This window comes from Perna viridis, chromosome 7 (genome assembly GCF_037379345.1).
Source record: "Perna viridis isolate PV_CMFRI_1.1 ecotype Kerala chromosome 7, ASM3737934v1, whole genome shotgun sequence".
NCBI lineage: Eukaryota > Metazoa > Mollusca > Bivalvia > Mytilida > Mytilidae > Perna > Perna viridis.
The window spans coordinates 47,769,140-47,789,987 of record NC_142451.1 but is presented as its reverse complement, the minus strand read 5'-3'; the positions used below and the strand labels follow the sequence as shown (position 1 = coordinate 47,789,987).

Sequence of the window (20,848 nt, the reverse complement as noted above, 5' to 3'; positions counted from 1 at the left end):
TAGGAACGATTGCGCTCCGCCACAGGAGACTAAATTGCCCGACCTTACCCATCCCTCCCTTTTTCTAGTGGCAATCTAAATTTGTCGACCCTATTATCTTTGTGTCCCATCCTTTTTTTCATTTCATCATCATTCATGTTCATTTTATCATCCATTTCATGTTCATTGTCTGAATATAGCTGAAATATTGCTGCTCGGACATTAAACCCCATCTAATCAATACATTTTAGTCATATGATTGCTATTTGTGCCTTATACATTTTACTTATCATATTCCAATGTATGTAGCAATCATTCTGATTCACATGGCCTGGTGGCCAGAATTTTTATCCGACTTCAACGAGTAGGAATGTTTTGTTATTTAAGTACCTGTCCACATAACAGTCAGGTTCTGCCAATGGTAAAGTGATTCATGGTGTAGAAAAACCCACCAAACAAATGATGATTTTCAGTCTATATATGATATACATTCACATAACGATAGTCATTTCTGGATTCAGATCTGCACTTTTTTTTTTTAGAAAATCATACATTTATCTCGCACTAAACTCAACCAAATCAAACAATCAAGAACAAAAGTTAAGAACTCTTGCTAAATGCCAATTTCATGTACAATCTATATATTTTTTATCTGAAATGTGCAACAACCAAATGAAAAACTAAGACTTGTTGTGTGATCAGTTACTGTTTCTGAACAAGAAATAAACTGAATTCGGTGGCTTTTTGAAATGCATGAATCACCCCCTGTCTGATTTTTATAAAGACTGCTACTTAAATAACAACAGTCTAAGGTCGTTAGTGTAACTGTATCTGTGACCTTGTGCCCTTTGTTTTTATGTATCTCCTGTTGGATTGTGTAGATAATGTTTAACATTCTTTGTCTTGGAATGTTTTGCAGTTTGTTTTTATTGCAATTTACCAAAACCAACTAATGGTATTGTAAGTGTGAGCTTTAGTGCGCTTTAAAATCTGGTTTTAACCACAATTTCCATCAGAAATGTGCGTACTAACTTCGGACAATTGCGTTTGTTTCCAATTTCAAGTCTTTGCCTTGCTAATGTTGCCATTTTTTTTATATGGACTTATTGGCATTTTTTTAACTACATGTATCACCTATAATTTATTAGTTGGGCAACATTGTTATAACGCCTTAACATTGTTATTGCCTCTAACGTTAAGATAATATTTTGCGGTTAATGAATGAATCCAAAATATTGACACATAAACAATACACAATAATGAAACAAAAATGGTCATACTTTACAATGATGTTTATCATTATAGTTGTTTGAAAGAGTTACCTCTCACCAACAACATTAGAACCAAATATATAGAAATGAAAATTAATTGAACACATGGAGTACTCGAATCCAAAAATATCGAAATGGGAAGCCGAAGCCAGCGCCGAGAAGTTCTACTAAGTGTAATACAGGATACTAAGCCTTAGTGTTTCATGACTTTTAAATGACTGGTGACTACCCTTCTGAACCTTTGGTCTACTACTAGTGGGATCGACAATACAAAAATACCATGTTCATGTTACAGATTAGAAACTAGAGTAAATGCTAATTTATAGGCTGGTTGCTATATGGTCAAATGTGTGTATAGTACATAGGTTATGACGCAGTTTAGTTTACAAGACTGGCAAAATACGGTTGTAAAACAATAATATTCACGCAATGGAAATCTTTTTTTTTTCAATGGTTAATGAACGCTTTTGTAAAAACTGTTTAAAATGTGTATAAGGTGTGACATATGAAGAAAAAGAATGCAAATATTTTATTGTATTATCCAATTATTCATACCTCATAACATCCAGAAATAACTACTAAAGTGTCTGTAACGTTTGCTTTTTTTAGATATTGATAGTTCTGATTTAGTTGAAAATGGCGGGAAAAATTTCCCGTATTTTCCCTTTATAAGCATTAAAAATATCTGTTTCGTAAACGCTTTAGTATAATTTAAAATAGTTTTTCGGTTGTTTTCTAAATGTATAAAATGTATTTGAGGCATAAAAGATCAAATTGATGTGCCACCTGTTGCCTGTATCTTACATAGAATATTTTTTACAATATTTTACATTTACGTAGTCAACATCGGAAGTAAACGCTAAATAAGTTTTGTTTGTTGACTTTAAACCAAAACCAGTCTATATATGAAATCACGTTTTAGCGATGAAAGTATCTTTCTTTCTTCTAAACAAGTTAATCCGTTAATGAATCGTCATTTACTAGAAGCACTTTATTGTATATTAAAATTGCAGAAATCCGCTTCAATTGTTGGACAGTAATGGAATTATTCACTAGAGAGCCTGTAAAGTTCTATAATAGTTATATGTATTCAATGCAAGCATGAAACTAAATTAAGGAAACAGAACCTAGCTGAAAATACCAACTGTCTTCGATAAACGTGGAATATTGTCATACATATGAGGTAATCGTTAGACTAGAGTAGTGTATGAAATATAAGATGGACAATGTGCATATTTATTTGTGCTAGACATCTCAACAAATTAGTGACTTCAACTTTACGTAGATACACGGGATATTCATTTACATGTACTAACGAAACAACGACCTCGACTAAGCTGTGTGAGACATACACTGGAAATTCTTCTTTTTAAATAAAAAATGTCTTGAATAGTGTATAAAACTGTATTTAGACTCAAAGATTGTGAAAAGATACTATTTATTTGAAAACTAAATCTTTGAGTCAATGCCCACTCCAGATTATGATATAAAGCAAGTGGACCAACAGGAAGTTATATATATATATTACCTAAGCCCGAAATAAAATCAAACAACATTACACACACACACACACTAATATAAACGTTTGTCAAAATAAAAAGTGGCTGTGACAAGTAGTTCAAAAGAAAACTGTTATGAAAAAAGTGTAATAGATAAACAGATAAAGAAAGGGAAAATAACTATTCTTATATCCCTTCTTCACAGCAAAGCATAGTAATAAAAATAAATCGTGTAATTGGTCTTTTAAGTTCAGTCTCTATAAGAACCAGGAAGTGAGGGAAACATGGCATAAAAAAACACCATTGTGAAAGTTTAATTTGAGTATTTGCACCATCAGAATCAAAGAAATAAAGGCAAGATTTTCCATATCACTTTGGTTGATTTAGCTATTATTTTATTCAAATACACTGCAAATGAACATTTCTAGGACAGAAAACTCTGTAAAAAACCTAATTTTTCTACCATTCTGTTAGAAATTATTTCTGAAGAAATCCAGGGATGCATATATCAAAGAGTAAACCAAGTAAACCAAAATTCTAGCGGAAATCAAAAGAATGTAATCCAGGGAAAAAGACCAGACATGGAAAACAGACATACACAGCAAAGGACATAAAATAACTAAAATAGTAAATACAAAGTAACGGGGCATTATAATGAAAAAATCTTCTATTTTATGTTTTTCTTAACACTTTTATCATGCAGAAATAGAATGATATTTGCCCTTTTACACGGAAGTTGTTCGCTTTCAATACTGAATTGTCAGTGAACTCTCTGTAAATAACAAATCTATGCATTTGAATCGTAATTGTCAACTTTCCTTTCATCTGTGGCAACATCCCTTCGGCACCTGCGTATTGAGTGTTCATATCACAACTCATACGTTATGCCAGAGCTTGCCGAATCTACGCAGACGTTTTGTATCGCGCTAGAACTCTAACAAATAGGCTTCTGGAACAGGGTTATGTTGCTACAAGATTGAAGTCATCACTACAGAAGTTTTATGGTCGTCATCATGAACTCGTGGATCGTTATGGTGTATCCATTTGCACCATGAAAACTGATTTATTCAACGGGTCATAGTTTTCCTTTCCTCGTTTGTCTACCCCGGACTTGAATTTTTATGAGCAACTCGGCGGGTGTTTCTAGAAAAGCAGAGAACGCTTACCCTACCGGTGCACCTGGTCTATGCTACCAGTTTTTAGTGGAGTCCGAATTGCTCATTTGCTTTGGTCACTTTGTATGTATGATTTTAGTTACTTTATGTTCTTTGTTGTATATGTCTGTTTTCCATGTCTGGTCTTTGTCCCTGGATTACATTCTTTTGATTACCGCTGTAACCTTGTTCCCTTGATTACTCTTAGAATCCATTTTCGTGAAACCACGGAAACACGTGACGAGACTTACATACCATATACTTGGGCAAAATATATAAAAATGTCAGATTTTTTGCAATCCAGTATAATTTAACGTCTACATACAAAATGAAATGGTCTTTATCACTTAACAATGATAAGAAATTGGCAGCTGTTGTAACTTTGTTTTCACCATACACGTATAATGACAATTAAAATAATGATAAAGTAAAACAACTGTGTAGTTTTATTTAACTGGATGAACCTAGAAAAGTCAGTACCTGTGTATTTCGTTGGACTATTACATTCTTCCCTTTATTTGTCAAACAAATATTGCATAGGTGTGCATGTATACCATTAATTAATTCTCCGTGTGGGTATATGTACACTGCAAATGTACACCGAGAAAAGATATATTATTAAGATGTGTATTAGAACATGATTGTGTGTATCCCAAGTCAGGAATTTCTAGCCTCTGCATGTCTTTTTTCATTTTTACATTCAGTTTACTTTATGTTGCTGGAGTATATAGAGTCAACTATTTCGCTGTACTTGTGTATAATGTTGTTATGTGGCCAGCTGTAACCTGCCCAGAGGTGGGAGGGTTTCATCGATGTTCATGGAAGACCCATGGGTGGCCTTCAGCTTAAATATTTTTTATCCCGGTTGAGTTGTTGTCCCTTTGACATAATCACCATATTCATTCTCCTAACGCGTCTCTGAATTATATATTCCACCAGCAGAGGTATCGACTGGGTTGATACCTCTGCTGGTGGATTTTGTCCCCGAGGGTATCATCAACCCAGTAATACAATTTTTAAAATTACTGGTTTTAACAAGAGGAATGAAAGAAAAACTGGCTCGGACGTCGCCCAGTATAAAAAGGTCCGAACCTGACAGCAGATCGGACACTCTGTTGTCTTGTAAGTATGTGGTGTCCCCAGATGGGAATCTTAGCACACTCACATCTGGTATGTAAAGTGCCCCAACCAATTCAACTAAAGGTTCCCAATCACACGTTCAGTCTGCAGACCATCTATTCCAGTACAAAAATTCTGACTATTTTAAAATTATCAAACCATGCTCCATCACTTTAAACGATATGTTTGACTACAACGATGACGAACCACATTGTACCATATCAAAATGTGGTATTAAAATTGCTAAACATGCAACATTCTTATAACAGACCCTTACTTCTCCAGTTCCCTTACAAACAAAACCTTCCATACAAGAAGTCACGATGACTTAAGTTGCAAATCAACAAACTTAATATATGGATTAGAATGCAACTTATGTGGTTTAATATAGGACGGAGAAACGCAAGAACGATTAAATAAAAGAATGTGCGGTCATCGTTCGGGAATTAACACCAGCAAATTCCCGACAATTTATCAACACTTTAATCAACAAGATCATTCAATCCTCTCCATGAAAGTTCGTATGTTGGAAAAAATTTACCATCCTACGAACAGTCCCGTTCTAAGTAAAAACTATCGTAGGGAAAGAGAGGAGTACTGAATACGCAGACTAGGAACTGCAATACCTTACGGATACAATGACAACATCAAAAGTAAAGGAAACCTTTCAAGCCAATATAACAATAACATAAATGTGATGAATGTATTTGACAAAAATCCAAGACGGGAAAGGAGTCATGGCCATCGCCACTATACGTCACCTAAGTTACATGATGTCTCCATAGATGGTCTCTTTTCATATAAAAACCTCTTGGACTTCATCACATTAGAACCAAACTTTATTCTATACCTCTCACTCTACTACACTCCTTTTACAAAACAAGTCTTGACACTCCTGTTTCTGACCCCACCTCATCATTATACAGACTTGTTTCCATCATTTTGGATATTGGTTTCCACAGACTCTTTAAACCAGTTTGTGTGAAAGATCAAGATGAGGAAAAAAGATCATTTCTTCCAGTACCGTTTGTAAACAAAGGTATAGATGCAATTAATTTGGCTAACATACTCCATCACAAAAACGTCACCAACAAAATTCACCCATATTTCAAAGACAAATCCATTCCAATTAATTCATATTCCTATACTTCACCTATCGCATCCAAAATTTTCAATTATAAAAGTCTATTGCAGAACCTCGAGATTGAGGACTTCAAGGCTAAACCACCTGACTGTTCTTGCAAAACCTCTCCATTCAAATATGGTCCTTCTGGTCACGTCGTTACAGGAGATTTAACGATTATCGAAAATGAATCTCTGCGTAATATCCTTTCTAAAGGTCCCAAGTACCGTGAACCACGCTCCATAAATTGGAATTATAACTTTAAAGTTCTTATGGATGCCGTCGAGGACTATGCAAGAAAATGGATAAAACGAGAACAAGAAGACATTGATTTTCTGTCAGAGTGGTTAAAGGCCGTGACGTCTTTAATTTTGAAACGAATGAAAGTTTTAAGTAGGTCTATGAGTGCCAAGGCTACATCAGTTTTCAAAGACCCCGATGTAGCAAAAACATTGTCTACTATACATGGCAAATATGTTGTCGTACCAGCAGACAAAGCCCAAAACAACATTGTTTTTGTCTGCAAAACGTTTTATATCCAATGTTTATTATCAGAGGTAGACGTAGAAAATAATAGCAGTGATAAGACCTACACTGCTACCATTCTCTCAAAAGAAGAGATTGTGGAAAGCCATAAATCTGTGCTATCCTCTTTTGGTCTCTCTACCAAGGACGATGATTGTGATTTACCATCTGTGTACTGGATTCCTAAACTTCACAAGAATCCATACAAACAAGTTTCATAGCTGGATCTGCAAAATGTACCACCAAACCTCTTTCAAACCTTTTAACTTCTATACTCACAACTGTCAAAGAGGGTCTACAGTCCTACCACAACACTTGTTACTCCCGTAGTGGTATTAATTCAATGTGGATCCTGAAAAATTCGAAAGATCTTTTGGAGACAATCAGTTCAAGACTATTATCTGAATATAATAGCATTAAAACCTATGACTTTTCAACACTGTATACTTCTATTCCCCATACTCAGTAAAAATCCCGACTTAAAAACATTTTACATCGCTGTTTTTTCAAAAAAAAAAGATGGTACACCTAGATACAAATATATAGTTCTTGGTAGAGATTCCTCATACTTTGTAAGAAATAATTCCAAATCATCTTCCAAATATACAGAGGAAGATGTTTACAAAATGCTGGAATTTTTAATTGACAACATATTTGTCCAGTGTGGTGGACGTGTTTTTCAACAAACGGTCGGTATTCCAATGGAAACAAATTGTGCTACTTTACTTGCTGACCTATTCCTTCACTCTTATGAGGCTGACTTTATAGCTGATCTGATCAGAAAGAAAGAATATCGTTTGGCTAGATCCTTCAATCTCAGTTTCCGCTATATAGATGACGTATTATCTTTAAACAATCCTAATTTCGGGGATTTAATACATCGCATCTACCCAAAAGAACTTGAGATAAAGGATACTACAGACAATGTGAAGTCAGCCTCATATCTTGACCTACACTTAGAAATTGATAGTAAAGGAAAACTATTGACCAAACTTTACGACAAACGTGATGACTTTTCATTCAGAATTGTCAACTTTCCTTTCATCTGTGGCAACATCCCTTCGGCTCCTGCGTATGGAGTGTTCATATCACAACTCATACGTTATGTCAGAGCTTGCCAAAACTACGCAGACTTTTTGTATCGCGCTAGAACTCTAACAAATAGGCTTCTGGAATAGGGTTATGTTGCTACAAGATTGAAGTCATCACTACAGAAGTTTTATGGTCGTCATCATAAACTCGTGGATCGTTATGGTGTATCCATCAGCACCATGAAAACTGATGGTGTCAAAAGAATAGGCCTGCAGCAGCGCTAAGCTTGTCGTAAAAGGCGACTAAATAGTGCTCAGAAACCTAGCCGGGGCTAGGCGCTCTGCTTACAGAGCAACTGGGATGTGTGCCCCAGGTGGTGGAATGGGGTACCCCTGGCATGTTAATGCTGGGGTTGTCAGGTTATAATACGGAAAACCTGACCGCAGACCATAGTGGTGCACCGTGTTGGGAAAGATGCCACGTTCCTCGCACGTTAAAGAACCCTGTTGTGGTATTCGATAGGAGTAGGAACCACTGCGCTCCGCCGCAGGAGGCTAAATTGCCCGACTTTACCCATCCCTCCCTTTTTCTAGTGGCAATCAAAATTTGTCGACCCTACTGTCCTTATGTCCCATCCCATTTTTCATTTCATCATCATTTCATGTTCATTTTATCATCCATTTCATATTCATCGTCTGAATATAGCTGAAATATTGCTGCTCGGACGTTAAACCCCAACAATCAATCAATCAATCAAAATAATCTGAATCATTGATTAAACAAAGTAAACACTGGTACTTCGATATATATATATAAATATCAATTAACACGGATTCGGATGCCGATTGAACAAAAAAACAAAACAAAACAAAACAAAACAAAACAAAACAAAACCAATAAAAAACAAAACAAAACAAAAAAAAAACAACAGAAAACAGAAACAATAAAACAAACAAACAAACAAACCAAACTCCTTTCTTAAATAAAAAGTATTTTCATAAATCTAGTGGGTTAAAATACCCTTTTCTACAGGTTAAAAATATACATTACATATAACATGTAAAACTGAATTACATGCAACAAATAATTTAATTCTATTGTCTCATAAGTATGCAGGAACGTTTATGAAATGTTAAAACGTTCCTTATTTAAAAAAAAGAATATATTACAGTGATAAATACTCATATCAGACACAGGGTTGTGAGTCGTCAAAATCGAAAAAAAGTTGTTGAAATTATTTTTTTAGAGTTCACTTTACGTTTTCACATACTAAAAACCTTTTAGAATATGGCCATGGATGATAAAATCTTTTTACCAAATCATTGAAAGAACATGTGAAGACAATTTTTGCAATTTAATGCATCTCATAAACTCGAAACCATGTGATCTCAGACATATTAATGACTAGCCATAAGAGCATTGAATAAAACACCAAAGTCTTTTTCCGTTTTAGGAAATACTTAATATCAATTTTTACATGTTATCCATAAATCAAAAACCAAAAAGAAAAAAAATCATCGGAGCAAAACAAATCAACAAATGAAACAATCGGAGAAAATCGAGAACTAAAATGTTGTCTTCGAATTCGTACAATGCACATTTCATATTAAGATCTTTCCTTTATTCACCCACTGAAATAACCCAAAGCAGGATTGAATAATAAATTGAAATATAAGATAGTGATAAATTAAGAAATGCAAGTTTCCAAGGAAAGATAAGGATCATTATTCAAAACATGGATAACAGTTCCTCTAAAGAAAACCAAGCTCCATGTTAATTAGATATATGGGACATACAGTTTGCATGGAAAAGGTAGAATTGATTCTTTTTTAAGCTGAAATCGACATTTGTTATTTTGGCCATAAAACCTTGTTTTTTCCTGTAAAGTATAAGTCGTCTTTAATAGTGATGTTGTATCGAATCAAAGGGGAGAATTACTGAAGTCACAAACTGCCTTTATTTCCCATGAGTTATTGAATAAAGTACGCAAAAAAGACAATAGCGCTAATTAAAGATCACATTTTATTTTGAAATATGCGTAGAAATAGCCTTGAATGTGGGCGCTAATAATTATTTAGCTGGAAGAACGGGAATTCTTTATTTATCATGTTGCCATTTGTATAGTGTTTATATTAGAAGCTATCATACCTGATTGCTAAGAACCATGTAGGGTCGACCAGTGTCATATTAATTACCAGTCTTTCAGTGTAGTATCACGCTTTTTGAAAACAAATTTGTTCGAAATGAAAAAGAAATTGCTTGGTTTTCATCGGTTGACGCATAAAGCAATTTCCTTATCTCTTTAAATGTCAAGGGTCATTTGTATAAACAGCCTCTTATACATTGTCGTCTGCACGTCTAAATATTTATTCGAGGAAAAGTTTTTATCTTGGAACAGATAATCCGAATTAATCTCCATCATTACCTTTCGACAAATATGGCCCCAATTTCACCACTAATTTCCAACAAACATGAAATTAATGGCGAAATTGAGGCCATATTGGTCGAAAGGTAATGATGACCTTTAACCCGTTTTGGGCCGAGCCATTTACATGTAAAAGTGGTTTTAAGGTGCAAACAGCCCCCGAACAAAACATTGATCGATGCCATTTGGCTATAGATATTTCGTTTGTCTGTATAAGAATAATCAAGGGAACCAAGGTTATAGCGGTAATCAAAAGAATGAAATCCAGGGACAAAGACCAGACATGGAGAACAGACATACACAACAAAGAACATAAAGTAACTAAAATCATACATACAAAATAACAAAAGCAGATGAACAACTCCACTTAAAACTGGGAGCATGGACCAGGTGCACCGGTAGGGTAAGCGTCCTCTGCTTTTCTAGAAATACCCACCGAGTTGCTCATAAAAAATCAAGTCCGGGATAGACGAACAAGGAAAGGAAAACTATGACCCGTTGAATAAATCAGTTTTCATTGTGCTGATGGATACACCATAACGATCCACGAGTTTATGATGACGACCATAAAATTTCTGTAGTGATGACTTCAATCTTGTAGCAACATAACCTTGTTCCAGAAGTAATTGACATTAAGCGCTACAAAATCGTACGATCGCCATTTTATTTGAGTTTACTGAGGAGTATAATCTACAATAGATTCAACAACATGAACATCAGTTTATATTGAAGAACTTACTGGAAATTAAGTAATATTCACAGTCATTCCTTGATAGTCACTATTAACCCTAGGATGTAGTAACCAAACTTTAGAACACTAAATGAAGGTCATGTGAGATGTCATCGTGAGAGTGTCGATCATACTTTTAATAGATTAATAGAAGCCTCCCACGGCGATTTGTACACCTTTTCATAACCAGAAAAACTAAGTACACTAAACAAACAGGATATTTACAGTGATTTTTCCCACAACCATGACAGTCTTTTGTTACCAATCTGGTTAACAATTCAATGGATTGACAAAGCTATTGGGAAATTTAAACTGACCAGTTGGTATTGTACCACCTAATCAATAGGTAACAATTCATCTGTGAAAGCTTTACCTTAGCAATGTGAGAAATCACAGGCCATTTGTTTTTACATGTTTCACTGCATTAATTCCACTATTATTAAAAATTTCATCATTTATCCAAACTTAAAAGGTGGATAATTTTATGAGTGTTTTAGATGAAGTGTTAAGAGAACATTTACAAGTCTATTCATTTTTTTTTTGTCTTTCATGCAATAAAACTTTACTAATGAGATATTTATCGAAGTGATAATTATATTTATATCCAAGTTCAGTCAGAGAATTTAAAAAAAAAACTAATCATTTAAAGGGTTATTTTATTTTAAAAAATACAGCAATGAATTGTTCAAAGAATGCACTTTTTCAATGTTAACGAATATACATAAATGTGGTGTTCATAAAAATTGTTCTCTCGCTTAATTCCATCTTTGATGATTTTAAAGCAATATTCACATGAATTCACAGGATGGTATGGTGGTTGGTAAACCAGACTAACACCATTCAAATTAAATAAATATTGGAGGTTAGTTTTTATTATTCTTGAATGATGGAACCTGCAGTTATCCATAATAACTGTATCTCCTGGTCTAAGAATTGGCCACGCAAAGCCCAATAAAAAAACATTCGCAAAGAAATTCAAAAGGTGTAAACTATTGGAAGGTCCCTCAGCTAAATTGAAATAGTCAAGCCCTGTTCTACCATGCAGCAAGTTGAGTGTAAATGTTACATCAGATGCATAACGTTGCATTTCTATTGCTGGAGTTCCACATAATGAATAACCATATCTCCTGTTTCCTGCAGTTTGTATGAAAGAACTTTCATAAAAATGCAAATTAAAAGAATTGATTGTTGAAATGGTGTTTATAAAAATTATCAAAACTTGTTTCAACTGCAATTGTTTGAGATTCTTTAGCTATAGCTTTAATCCGTTTGCGAGTAAGGAATAAGTCACTTTTTAAAGCCTTGCAAATTGATGACTGTTTTGGACAGCTATCAACAGTACATATTCCTAAATTAATAAGTCTTTTTTGTATCTCATTTAGATGAATTGTTGGTTGTCTTTCTATCAAAATTGAGATGCATTCAATAACCTAACTAGTCGTGATAGGAGTTTGATATCACATATTTTTGGCTTTGGTTTTATATCATAAAATTATTTTTTTACACAGTTCATACCAAATCCAGTTTGTTGCACAATATCTCTTATTGTTGCACCATTTTCCATTAAATGCCTTATTCTCAATTGTTCATTTTGGTTAATTTTTTTCCCATTTTCAAAGAAATGACCTGAAGTTGATTGGAACATTTTACAATAGTGAATTTTCTCAATCATTTACAGTGACTTACCTACCACCATGGCAGTCTTTTGTTACCAATCTGCTGAACAGTACACAGGATTGAAAAAGCTGTTGGAACATTTAAACTGACCAGTTGCTATTGAAAGAGTTAATAAATACTCACCTATGAATCTTTTTTATAGCTAGCTCCTAGTTATTTAAATCTGAGGCCGCTACCTGGGCTATTTTCATTGCTGAGGGGAGTTCAAATTAAATAAATTATATTTTGTTTTGTATTTCGTTGACAAAATAGAAAACCATGATTTAAAAAAGTATATAAAAGTATTTGTTTTATCTTAACTACATTGCACAGAAGTCCTATATATTAGTATAAAAATGAGACCTCAATTAATATTTATTCCATCCTTCATATAACTGGAATAGGCCTACCAAGGTGCCCTTTCAGTGGAAAGATGTGATTCGTACTATAGTTAAGTGACAAGTGTTATACAAAAAGCAAACAGTTTGAGATTCACGTGAATTACAATTTTTGAAATAGTGCTATGACTTTATTTTATTCAGTTTTGAGTATGAGTAAGCTTAAAAGTGAACTAAGTGCTTTATTAATTGTGGAGGATTTCCATTGGAATTATGATGTTTCGGATTAACTGCACTGGTGTTCATAGTTTGGGATTAAGAATCATGTTAATAATAATTTTTGTTTGCGTTATGGTTTGATATTATAAGTGCAATGATTTTCAATGAAATTTAAAATTTGGAAGAAGTGTTATTTACATTGAAACTTCTTTGGATTAAGTGCAGTTCATTGAATTTATAGCTTTGGATTTAAATGCTGTTTTCCTTGCAACTTTTGTGGATTACTAATGTGCAATGATTTTCATTCAAATGTAATAGTTTGGGATTTAGTGCATTTTTTTTAAAGTGCAATGATTTTCATTACCGTAAAATGAAGTTTGGGATTTAGTGCATTTTTTTTTAAAGTGCAATGATTTTCATTACCGTAAAATGAAATTTGGGATTTAGTGCAATGGTTATTTTTAAATTAAAGATTTGGATTATTATTTTTTCATTGGAAGTACAGCTTGGGATTATGTGCAATGATATACATGTAACTGGAATTATATGGAGAATATTTCTTTTTTTTTTTCATTGTAATTGTTGTTCTGGATTAAGTGCTGTGATTTACAGCTCTGATTTGAATGTTTTATGTGAAAAATTATTTTATTGGATATATACTTATCGCTGAAGTGCATTAAATTTCATCAGAACTATATATACTTATTGTACATGTATATTTTAAATAATATGAAAACATGTGCAAGAAATTTATAAGAATCCGAACTATTGTTAAAGTTGATACTTTGAAGGAGTATATTTCAATGCATATATTGAAACAACAGTTTTCAATGGATTCAGCTTTGAGATGGGACAATTCAAATAAATAGTAGCATAACATTGTAACTTCAAGTTATTGTTCATTCCATGAAAGTGCTACCATTTTACTTTAATTTGCCATTTCATATTTGCTATCCACTTGGTGGGTTTAAAGCTTTAAAAAAAACCAATTATGTAAAAAAAAATATACATTAAATTCCCACAAAACACATTGTGAGTAATATTCACAAGCTGAGAAAATTCCATGATGTGAAACATAGCCAGTATTGGCTGCCTTACACCTGACCAGGTAAATTTTCATGGGTGAGTGGCTACCTATTCATCAACTCTTACAATAGCAACTGGTCAGTTTTAATGTCCCAATAGCTTTGTCAATCCTTTGTATTGTTCAGCAGATTGGTAACAAAAGAGTATCATGGTTGTAGGAAAGTCAGTATAATTCATCAAAGTAGCATGTGTATTTCAAGTGTAATTCAATTGGTTGTTCAGTTTCTACAGCCTCTGCCGTGACACTTATAAATAAAACAATGAATTTGTAGTGTATATCTTAAATAATTATGACTGTCATCGCTTTAATAGAAAATGAAAGACGGAACAAATTAAAAGAATGAAATTTTGTTTTCTTTTTCAGCCAATAAATAACCAGAACAAAAATTATTAAGAAATATTAAGACCCTATTTTCCTCGAATATTGAAAATGACAACCATGTCAGAATATTGCATGTACACTGTCGTTATTAGTGTCAATTTCATCGAAAGAAAGTAGTCTCCAAGAAATTAATAATGAATACATTTTCAGATTGGTCTGTAACTTGAAAATACAAGGATTAAACATGGCATTCTCTTGTCTGTTTTGTATGTGAATAGTTTGATTTTACACTTCAACAGATTAGGGAAAACAGTGTTAAATTCTAAAATAGATTCTGCATGAAATGTATTTGTTTTAAAATCAAATCCCCAACAGTGCTCATCTTTTACATATTTTTCATAGCTCAGTCTTTTAACTATTTGAAGAATAGATATGTTCTAAATCTCTAGCCACATCAGTTTCAGAGAAAAAAACATCGTTTTAGTCACCAAGAAAGGAATACTAGAAACTCACTCGAAAAAAAAACTGATTTTGAAATTCCCGTCTTTTTTCCAATGTTTTAGGGGCGGAAGGGGATAATTAGCCTTAAATGTTACTATTTTCTATACAATATTGAATTTAACAAGACTTAAATACTTAATTAAGTATTTACTTTAAGGTCATACAGTTGTGTTTTTTCTGCATCGTTTATTTCAGTGGAGTTTGGAAACAATTCAAACAAAGCTTCGTATTTATAGGATAGATAATTTTAGCAAATGGCATGAGAAGCAATAATTGAAGGCAATTAAATTCCATCAAATAAGCAGAAGACAGGTTTAAGAAAAGCAGTAAGTTTTTTTTGTAATTCAATATAAGAAGTAACAACAGAAAGCCATACAATAATAAAGAAATTAAATATTTTCTCCTGAATTTCCCCCCAAGAAAACATTCTTTAGTTGAAACCTGAACAAAGTGAAATGTGAACTTTCATGTTTGACACATTGGAACCATATTTTCCTATTTCGTCAGTTGCTAAATATAACCAGTGTTAGTGTCACCATCTAGATTTCCTTTCCATTAAATAGTTTAATCCTTTTGACATTCTTCTCGAAAATTCTTCTGTTGAAATAAATCCGTCATCTGAAAAAAAAAAAAAAACATAAATCATTATATTTTCAAGACCACGATATTGTTGGTAAGGCCTACAGCAGCAAAGTATTGAAAAAGAACAATATTTTTGTCCAAGTTATAAAATGAAAGATAAAATTGTTTCACAATATCCAGCTCTTAGAACACTTGCAATGATACAAAATGTATTACGACAATTTTAGTCTATCAAATATCAATAAATAAATTTCTAATCATTTGTTTTATTTAGAATTATGTTGTTACTTTGAAGCCATTGCACTGAATGAGTTTCCATGACGACAATTCTATGAAATAGAAGATATGAAATCTACTTCCTCTATTTCAGTCCGTATAACAAATGACAATATCAAGCCAGAACCTGAAAGTAGCGTACAGACATTTCCGATAGAAATGGGACATGCGGTTAAACCAGGTATAACTTTTCTCTCTATCTAAGAATCAAACAAAATGTGTATAAAGTGTTGCACATGAAGATAAAAAAAAGATTTTGTTGCAGTGTTTTTAATCTAATGACATCCAGAATTGACCATCAAAGAGTTTGTAATGTTTGTCTCTTTAAAATATTGAAAGGTTAAATTTTGTTGAAATGAGCTATAAAAAAACTTTTTCCTATATAAGCAGTAAACAAATATCTACCTCATAGATGTTGCAAGATTAATTTAAATAGTTTTTCGGTTCTAGCTGTATTGAATATATTAGAGGCAAAAAAGACCAAATTGAGAGAAATGATTAGCCACCTATTGCCTGATTCTTATACAGAATGGTACCTAAATTGAATCATAAATACTCACTATCGATATCAAAAAATTGGAAGAGTAATACTGAAGGAATCACAGCTTCATTCATTGTTAAAGAGTGCATAGATTTTATAGAATCTCTGAATTTTCTTCCATAAAAATCAGTTTCATCTACATAATCATTATATCTCTTCCTTTTTCCTATTCTAGGATAATCATTCTCTTTACTGTCTGTGTAGAATAAACAGGTTCCAAAATCGAGTATGCATACAACGGTGACTAACAGGACTGCTGTTATTTTAACCATTTTTGTTCCTGAAAAATAAGACAATTATCACATAACTCTTCTAGAAATCCTGGACATCTATTATTCCATTTCAGATCTGGAGTCCAACGCATACTGTAGTGTATTCATATGTCAATACCTGAGCACAAGTAACAAAGAAATATATATAAATTGTTAAAAGCAACAAATACACCATCGTATACCCTTTAAAAAAGTAAATACGTACAGAGATCACCAAAAAGTCTTCAATAAGGGTAAAAGAGTAATCAAGGGAACCAAGGTTATAGCGGTAATCAAAAGAATGTAATCCAGGGACAAAAACCAGACATGAAAAACAGACATATACAACAAAGAACATAAAGTAACTAAAATCATACATACAAAGTAACAAAAGCAAATGAGCAACTCGGACTCCACTAAAAACTGGGAGCATGGACCAGGTGAACCGGTAGGGTAAGCGTCCTCTGCTTTTCTAGAAACACCCGCCGAGTTGCTCATAAAAAGTCAAGTCCGGGGTAGACAAACGAGGAAAAGAAAACTATGACCCGTTGAATAAATCAGTTTCCATTGTGCTGATGGATACACCATAACAATCCACGAGTTTATGATGACGACCATAAAACTTCTGTAGTGATGACTTCAATCTTGTAGCAACATAACCCTGTTCCAGAAAAAAACACCTTCAAGTAAACTCTAAAAGGCCCCGACATTAAAAGTAATAAAATCCATGGTAACAGAACGATGACACTCCTTCAAAATAACATATTTTCTCCTGACTTTTGAAAGGCGCATGTCTGCGTAGGGATTAGGAACAAAAACGAAAGATGTTGATAATCAATTGAATGTCAATATTCTTTCTTTCCTTTTAACTGAAGATAAACCCACCAAAAACAGACTACAATACATTGAACACAATGGGATAAGTGCTTATCTTTAAATTCATTCTTACTATACTTGTCGATTCGAGTCTACGGATATCATAAACATATACAAATACCCAAAACTTTAATACATATTACGAGAATGATAATGGTGAATATTTCAAAGAGACAAAAACTCCACCAGGACGAAAAATGTCAGTTCAAGGTCACATCATTCAAAATAATTATGAAAATAAATTAACAGTATCCTACATATTAGATGATGTGTGGTGTTTAGGGTAATTCTCTGTATGGTATAAAGGTCAATACAAGATTCTTGAAATATTTAACTCAAATTCTTGTACTTCGGCTTTTTTCTTTTTTCTTTTTTTTTTTTTTTTTGGATATCATATAAACACTTTTAAAAACACATATTAAAATCACAGCATTTTCATAACAGACTACGCAGAACTTCTTCCTAGATAATCGTTTTGAAACTACAAAAGACTTTGAAGCCTAGATATGCGCCAAATGAACATTGAGGTAAAGTTGCTACTCTTTACTGGTCGAACCGCTAACACTCTACCAATAGGTAGGTTTCTAAATCTTTTATTACATTCATCATGCATAGGTCTATGTATCGCAACTTAATCAAGACTCTTTAATCGTAAAATCATTTTGTTGTCATTTTGTGTCTTTTTCTACCTTTTTCTTTTACGAAAAACTTATAATGCTTGATTATTCAATGCCTTTACGATATTGCAATTTAGCAATGTACTTCATCGCAATAAAGTAATTCTACTTAAAATACGAAATACAAACGACTGCATTAAGGAAATATATAAAATATGTAAAGGTAATTTAAGTATAGATATTTACCTGTTTCAAATAAAGGAGAAGTCTGAATTTATTCCTGTTTCTAGGCTGTTCTGAGAACAGTTTGTTGGAGGGAAATCTTTTATACTCTGAATACTGAAATTCGCCTACATAGATGGTGACCCACCTGTATCATCACATCTGTTAATGGGTTTCATTTAACATCAGGAAACATTAATCCCTAGTGACAGTTTATCCACGGATTAACAGAAATTTAAGTACGTGGACTTTGTTCGTAATCTCGCATTGAAAGTTGATGGTGCGTTTGAGACGGATTTTGATGGAATCAAGTCTTACAAAAAGCACATTTGTTTTATGGTAGCAGTATATACATATTCTGTAAAAGTTTAAGATAACACTTTATGGTCATATTACGATCAGGATAATTTCTTCGCTTTTACAGAAAAAGGCTAAAATACACGAAGAAAAATCGTCCTAGACCAACAAAAACAAAAATACCTATTTACATGCACAAATGCCAATTTGTATTCCTGTATTCTGTTCGTCGAAGTATTGCAGCGTCTGTACAGAAATACTTACTTACAACATCCAGAATTTAAGCGTCCTTGATAAAAAATTTAAAATTAGAAATTATGCTTGCCATTTGTTGTGTGTAAGGTGTACATCTTTAAAAGTGATGCTACGTTTATATGCAGGATTTAGTTTTGTCAAAGTTATATTCCGTATTATTGTTTGAATAATATAATTGTATAGTTCAAAGTTCAAATGGATTGAGTGTCACGTAAGTTAATGATTGAAACAAACATGTTCAAGTGATTTAATGTACAAATATACTGTATTTGACTCTACACCTTTTCATTTTTCTACATTTCTGAAATAAGCTTGGGTCGTGCAGATATCACTTTTTTTAAAATTTAATTTTGCCTCTGTAACAAAGGAATTAAATTTACTCCTGGTATACTGAAACAGGAGTATCAGTTTTTGAATTGATTTTATCTTTTATAAGTACAAATCCATGTTCTTTAAAAGAAAAGCAGTTGGAAGTACCATGAATGTAATTTTTCTCATCGTGTGGCAGTTTTTATTGCTTTGCAACACCATTTTATTCAAAAGGTTAAGAGCATTACCAATTCAATTGTATTGGAGTTTAGTCTAAACATTAATAAAGACAAGTAGGACTTATAAAAGGGATTTTTTTTTGTCATTTGGCAAAAACAAAGAGACGAGTGCATTTTCAATTAACTGATAGCATTTGAAATGATGTAAAATTAGTTTCCGAGGTGTATTCGGTGACAATTGACACTCAACTTCCGTCCTCTCCAAACTGTTCATGTGGTCATTTCGAATTAGCACTTTAACTTTAAATATACCTAATTATTCTATCGATATGAATTTGTTACTGTATGGGTCAGATAATCTAACATTGTATGACAATATTCCTGAATTTAAAATTGTTTTAAAATTATCATCGCAGAAATTGATATTTAGTTGCTAGTCAACAAACTTGTTAAACAATTGTTAACCTTCAAAATATGTTTACTAAAATTCATCTTATTGTTATTGGAACCAAATATCTTATATCCTAAGGGTATCGGTTCTCTTTATGAAGGTGATGGATGGAGAGAAGAATTTTTCTCTAGTCTTTCTTTTTTAAGACGTTACAGATAGTTGTTCTTGTATATCGTAATAACAATATGCATTTTGTATTAAAATGTGCAGTGCAAAAAAAATACTTTAAAAAAAAACCTGGTTTGACACATCGTTTGTTTCAGAAATGTCTCTACCATTGCGTTCGTGTGTCCTTTTTACTTTATTTCCCAAATTGTTGTACATTCTTTTCTATATATGTTTGACTATTCCATATAGAATGTTATACCCTTTGTTGTCATGAATTTTATACACATATTTTAAAGTTACAACAAAGCAACAATGTATGCCATAATTCACTTCAGAATATTAATTTCCTATAATTCTAAAATTTGAATTATATCTACTCGCAAACTTCATAATTGAAATTCTGAATCAACGAGTTATTGCGTCCAATAGATAATTAAAAAAAATATGACGCATTTATAAAACAAATATTTTCTAAATATTTTAGACAGAAAGCCTGAAAGCTACCTAAATTCGTCAAAATATCAGCCATTTCAGATTTCCACTTAAACAGTTGTTATTTCAGTTATTTCAGAGTAACTAAAATCATACATACTAAGCAACAAAAGCAAATGAGCAACTCGGACTCCACTGAAATCTGGAAGCATGGACCAGGTGCACCGGTAGGGAAAGGACATCATAAGTATGAATCTTCTTGTGTCCATTCCCTTTTGTTTAGTTTACAATATAAATATGTATGCACTATACGAACTCTGATAGTGAAAATGCCAGCAACTTTACTTTTGTCAAAATACTCCTTTTTATTTATTCATTTGTTTGTATGATTAAAACTAATTGTATACCTGAATAAGCATTTGTAAATTGATACTTTTGATAATTCAAAGAAGCAAACATTCTTTATCAATTTT

The 20,848-nt window shown here is 32.7% G+C and overlaps 1 protein-coding gene across 1 annotated transcript; it reads right to left on the bottom strand.

The window, feature by feature from the left end:
- Positions 1 to 15,305: 15,305 nt before the first annotated feature.
- Positions 15,306 to 18,403, bottom strand: LOC148613043 (uncharacterized). Its single transcript, XM_088590573.1, has 3 exons — positions 18,369 to 18,403; positions 16,398 to 16,658; positions 15,306 to 15,597 (listed from the first exon to the last, which is right to left on the bottom strand). The coding sequence occupies exons 2-3, from the start codon at positions 16,648 to 16,650 to the stop codon at positions 15,512 to 15,514; spliced, it is 339 nt and encodes a 112-aa protein (XP_088446699.1). The 5' UTR covers positions 16,651 to 16,658; positions 18,369 to 18,403; the 3' UTR covers positions 15,306 to 15,511.
- Between the last annotated feature and the right edge of the window lie 2,445 nt (positions 18,404 to 20,848).

Coding starts and splice junctions, on each gene's coding strand:
- LOC148613043 (XM_088590573.1), bottom strand. CDS start 16,650: ATGGTTAAAATAACAGCAGTCCTGTTAGTCACCGTTGTATGCATACTC. Junction 15,598..16,397: donor CCAATTTTTTGATATCGATA/GTGAGTATTTAT, acceptor TTTTTTTTTCAG/ATGACGGATTTATTTCAACA.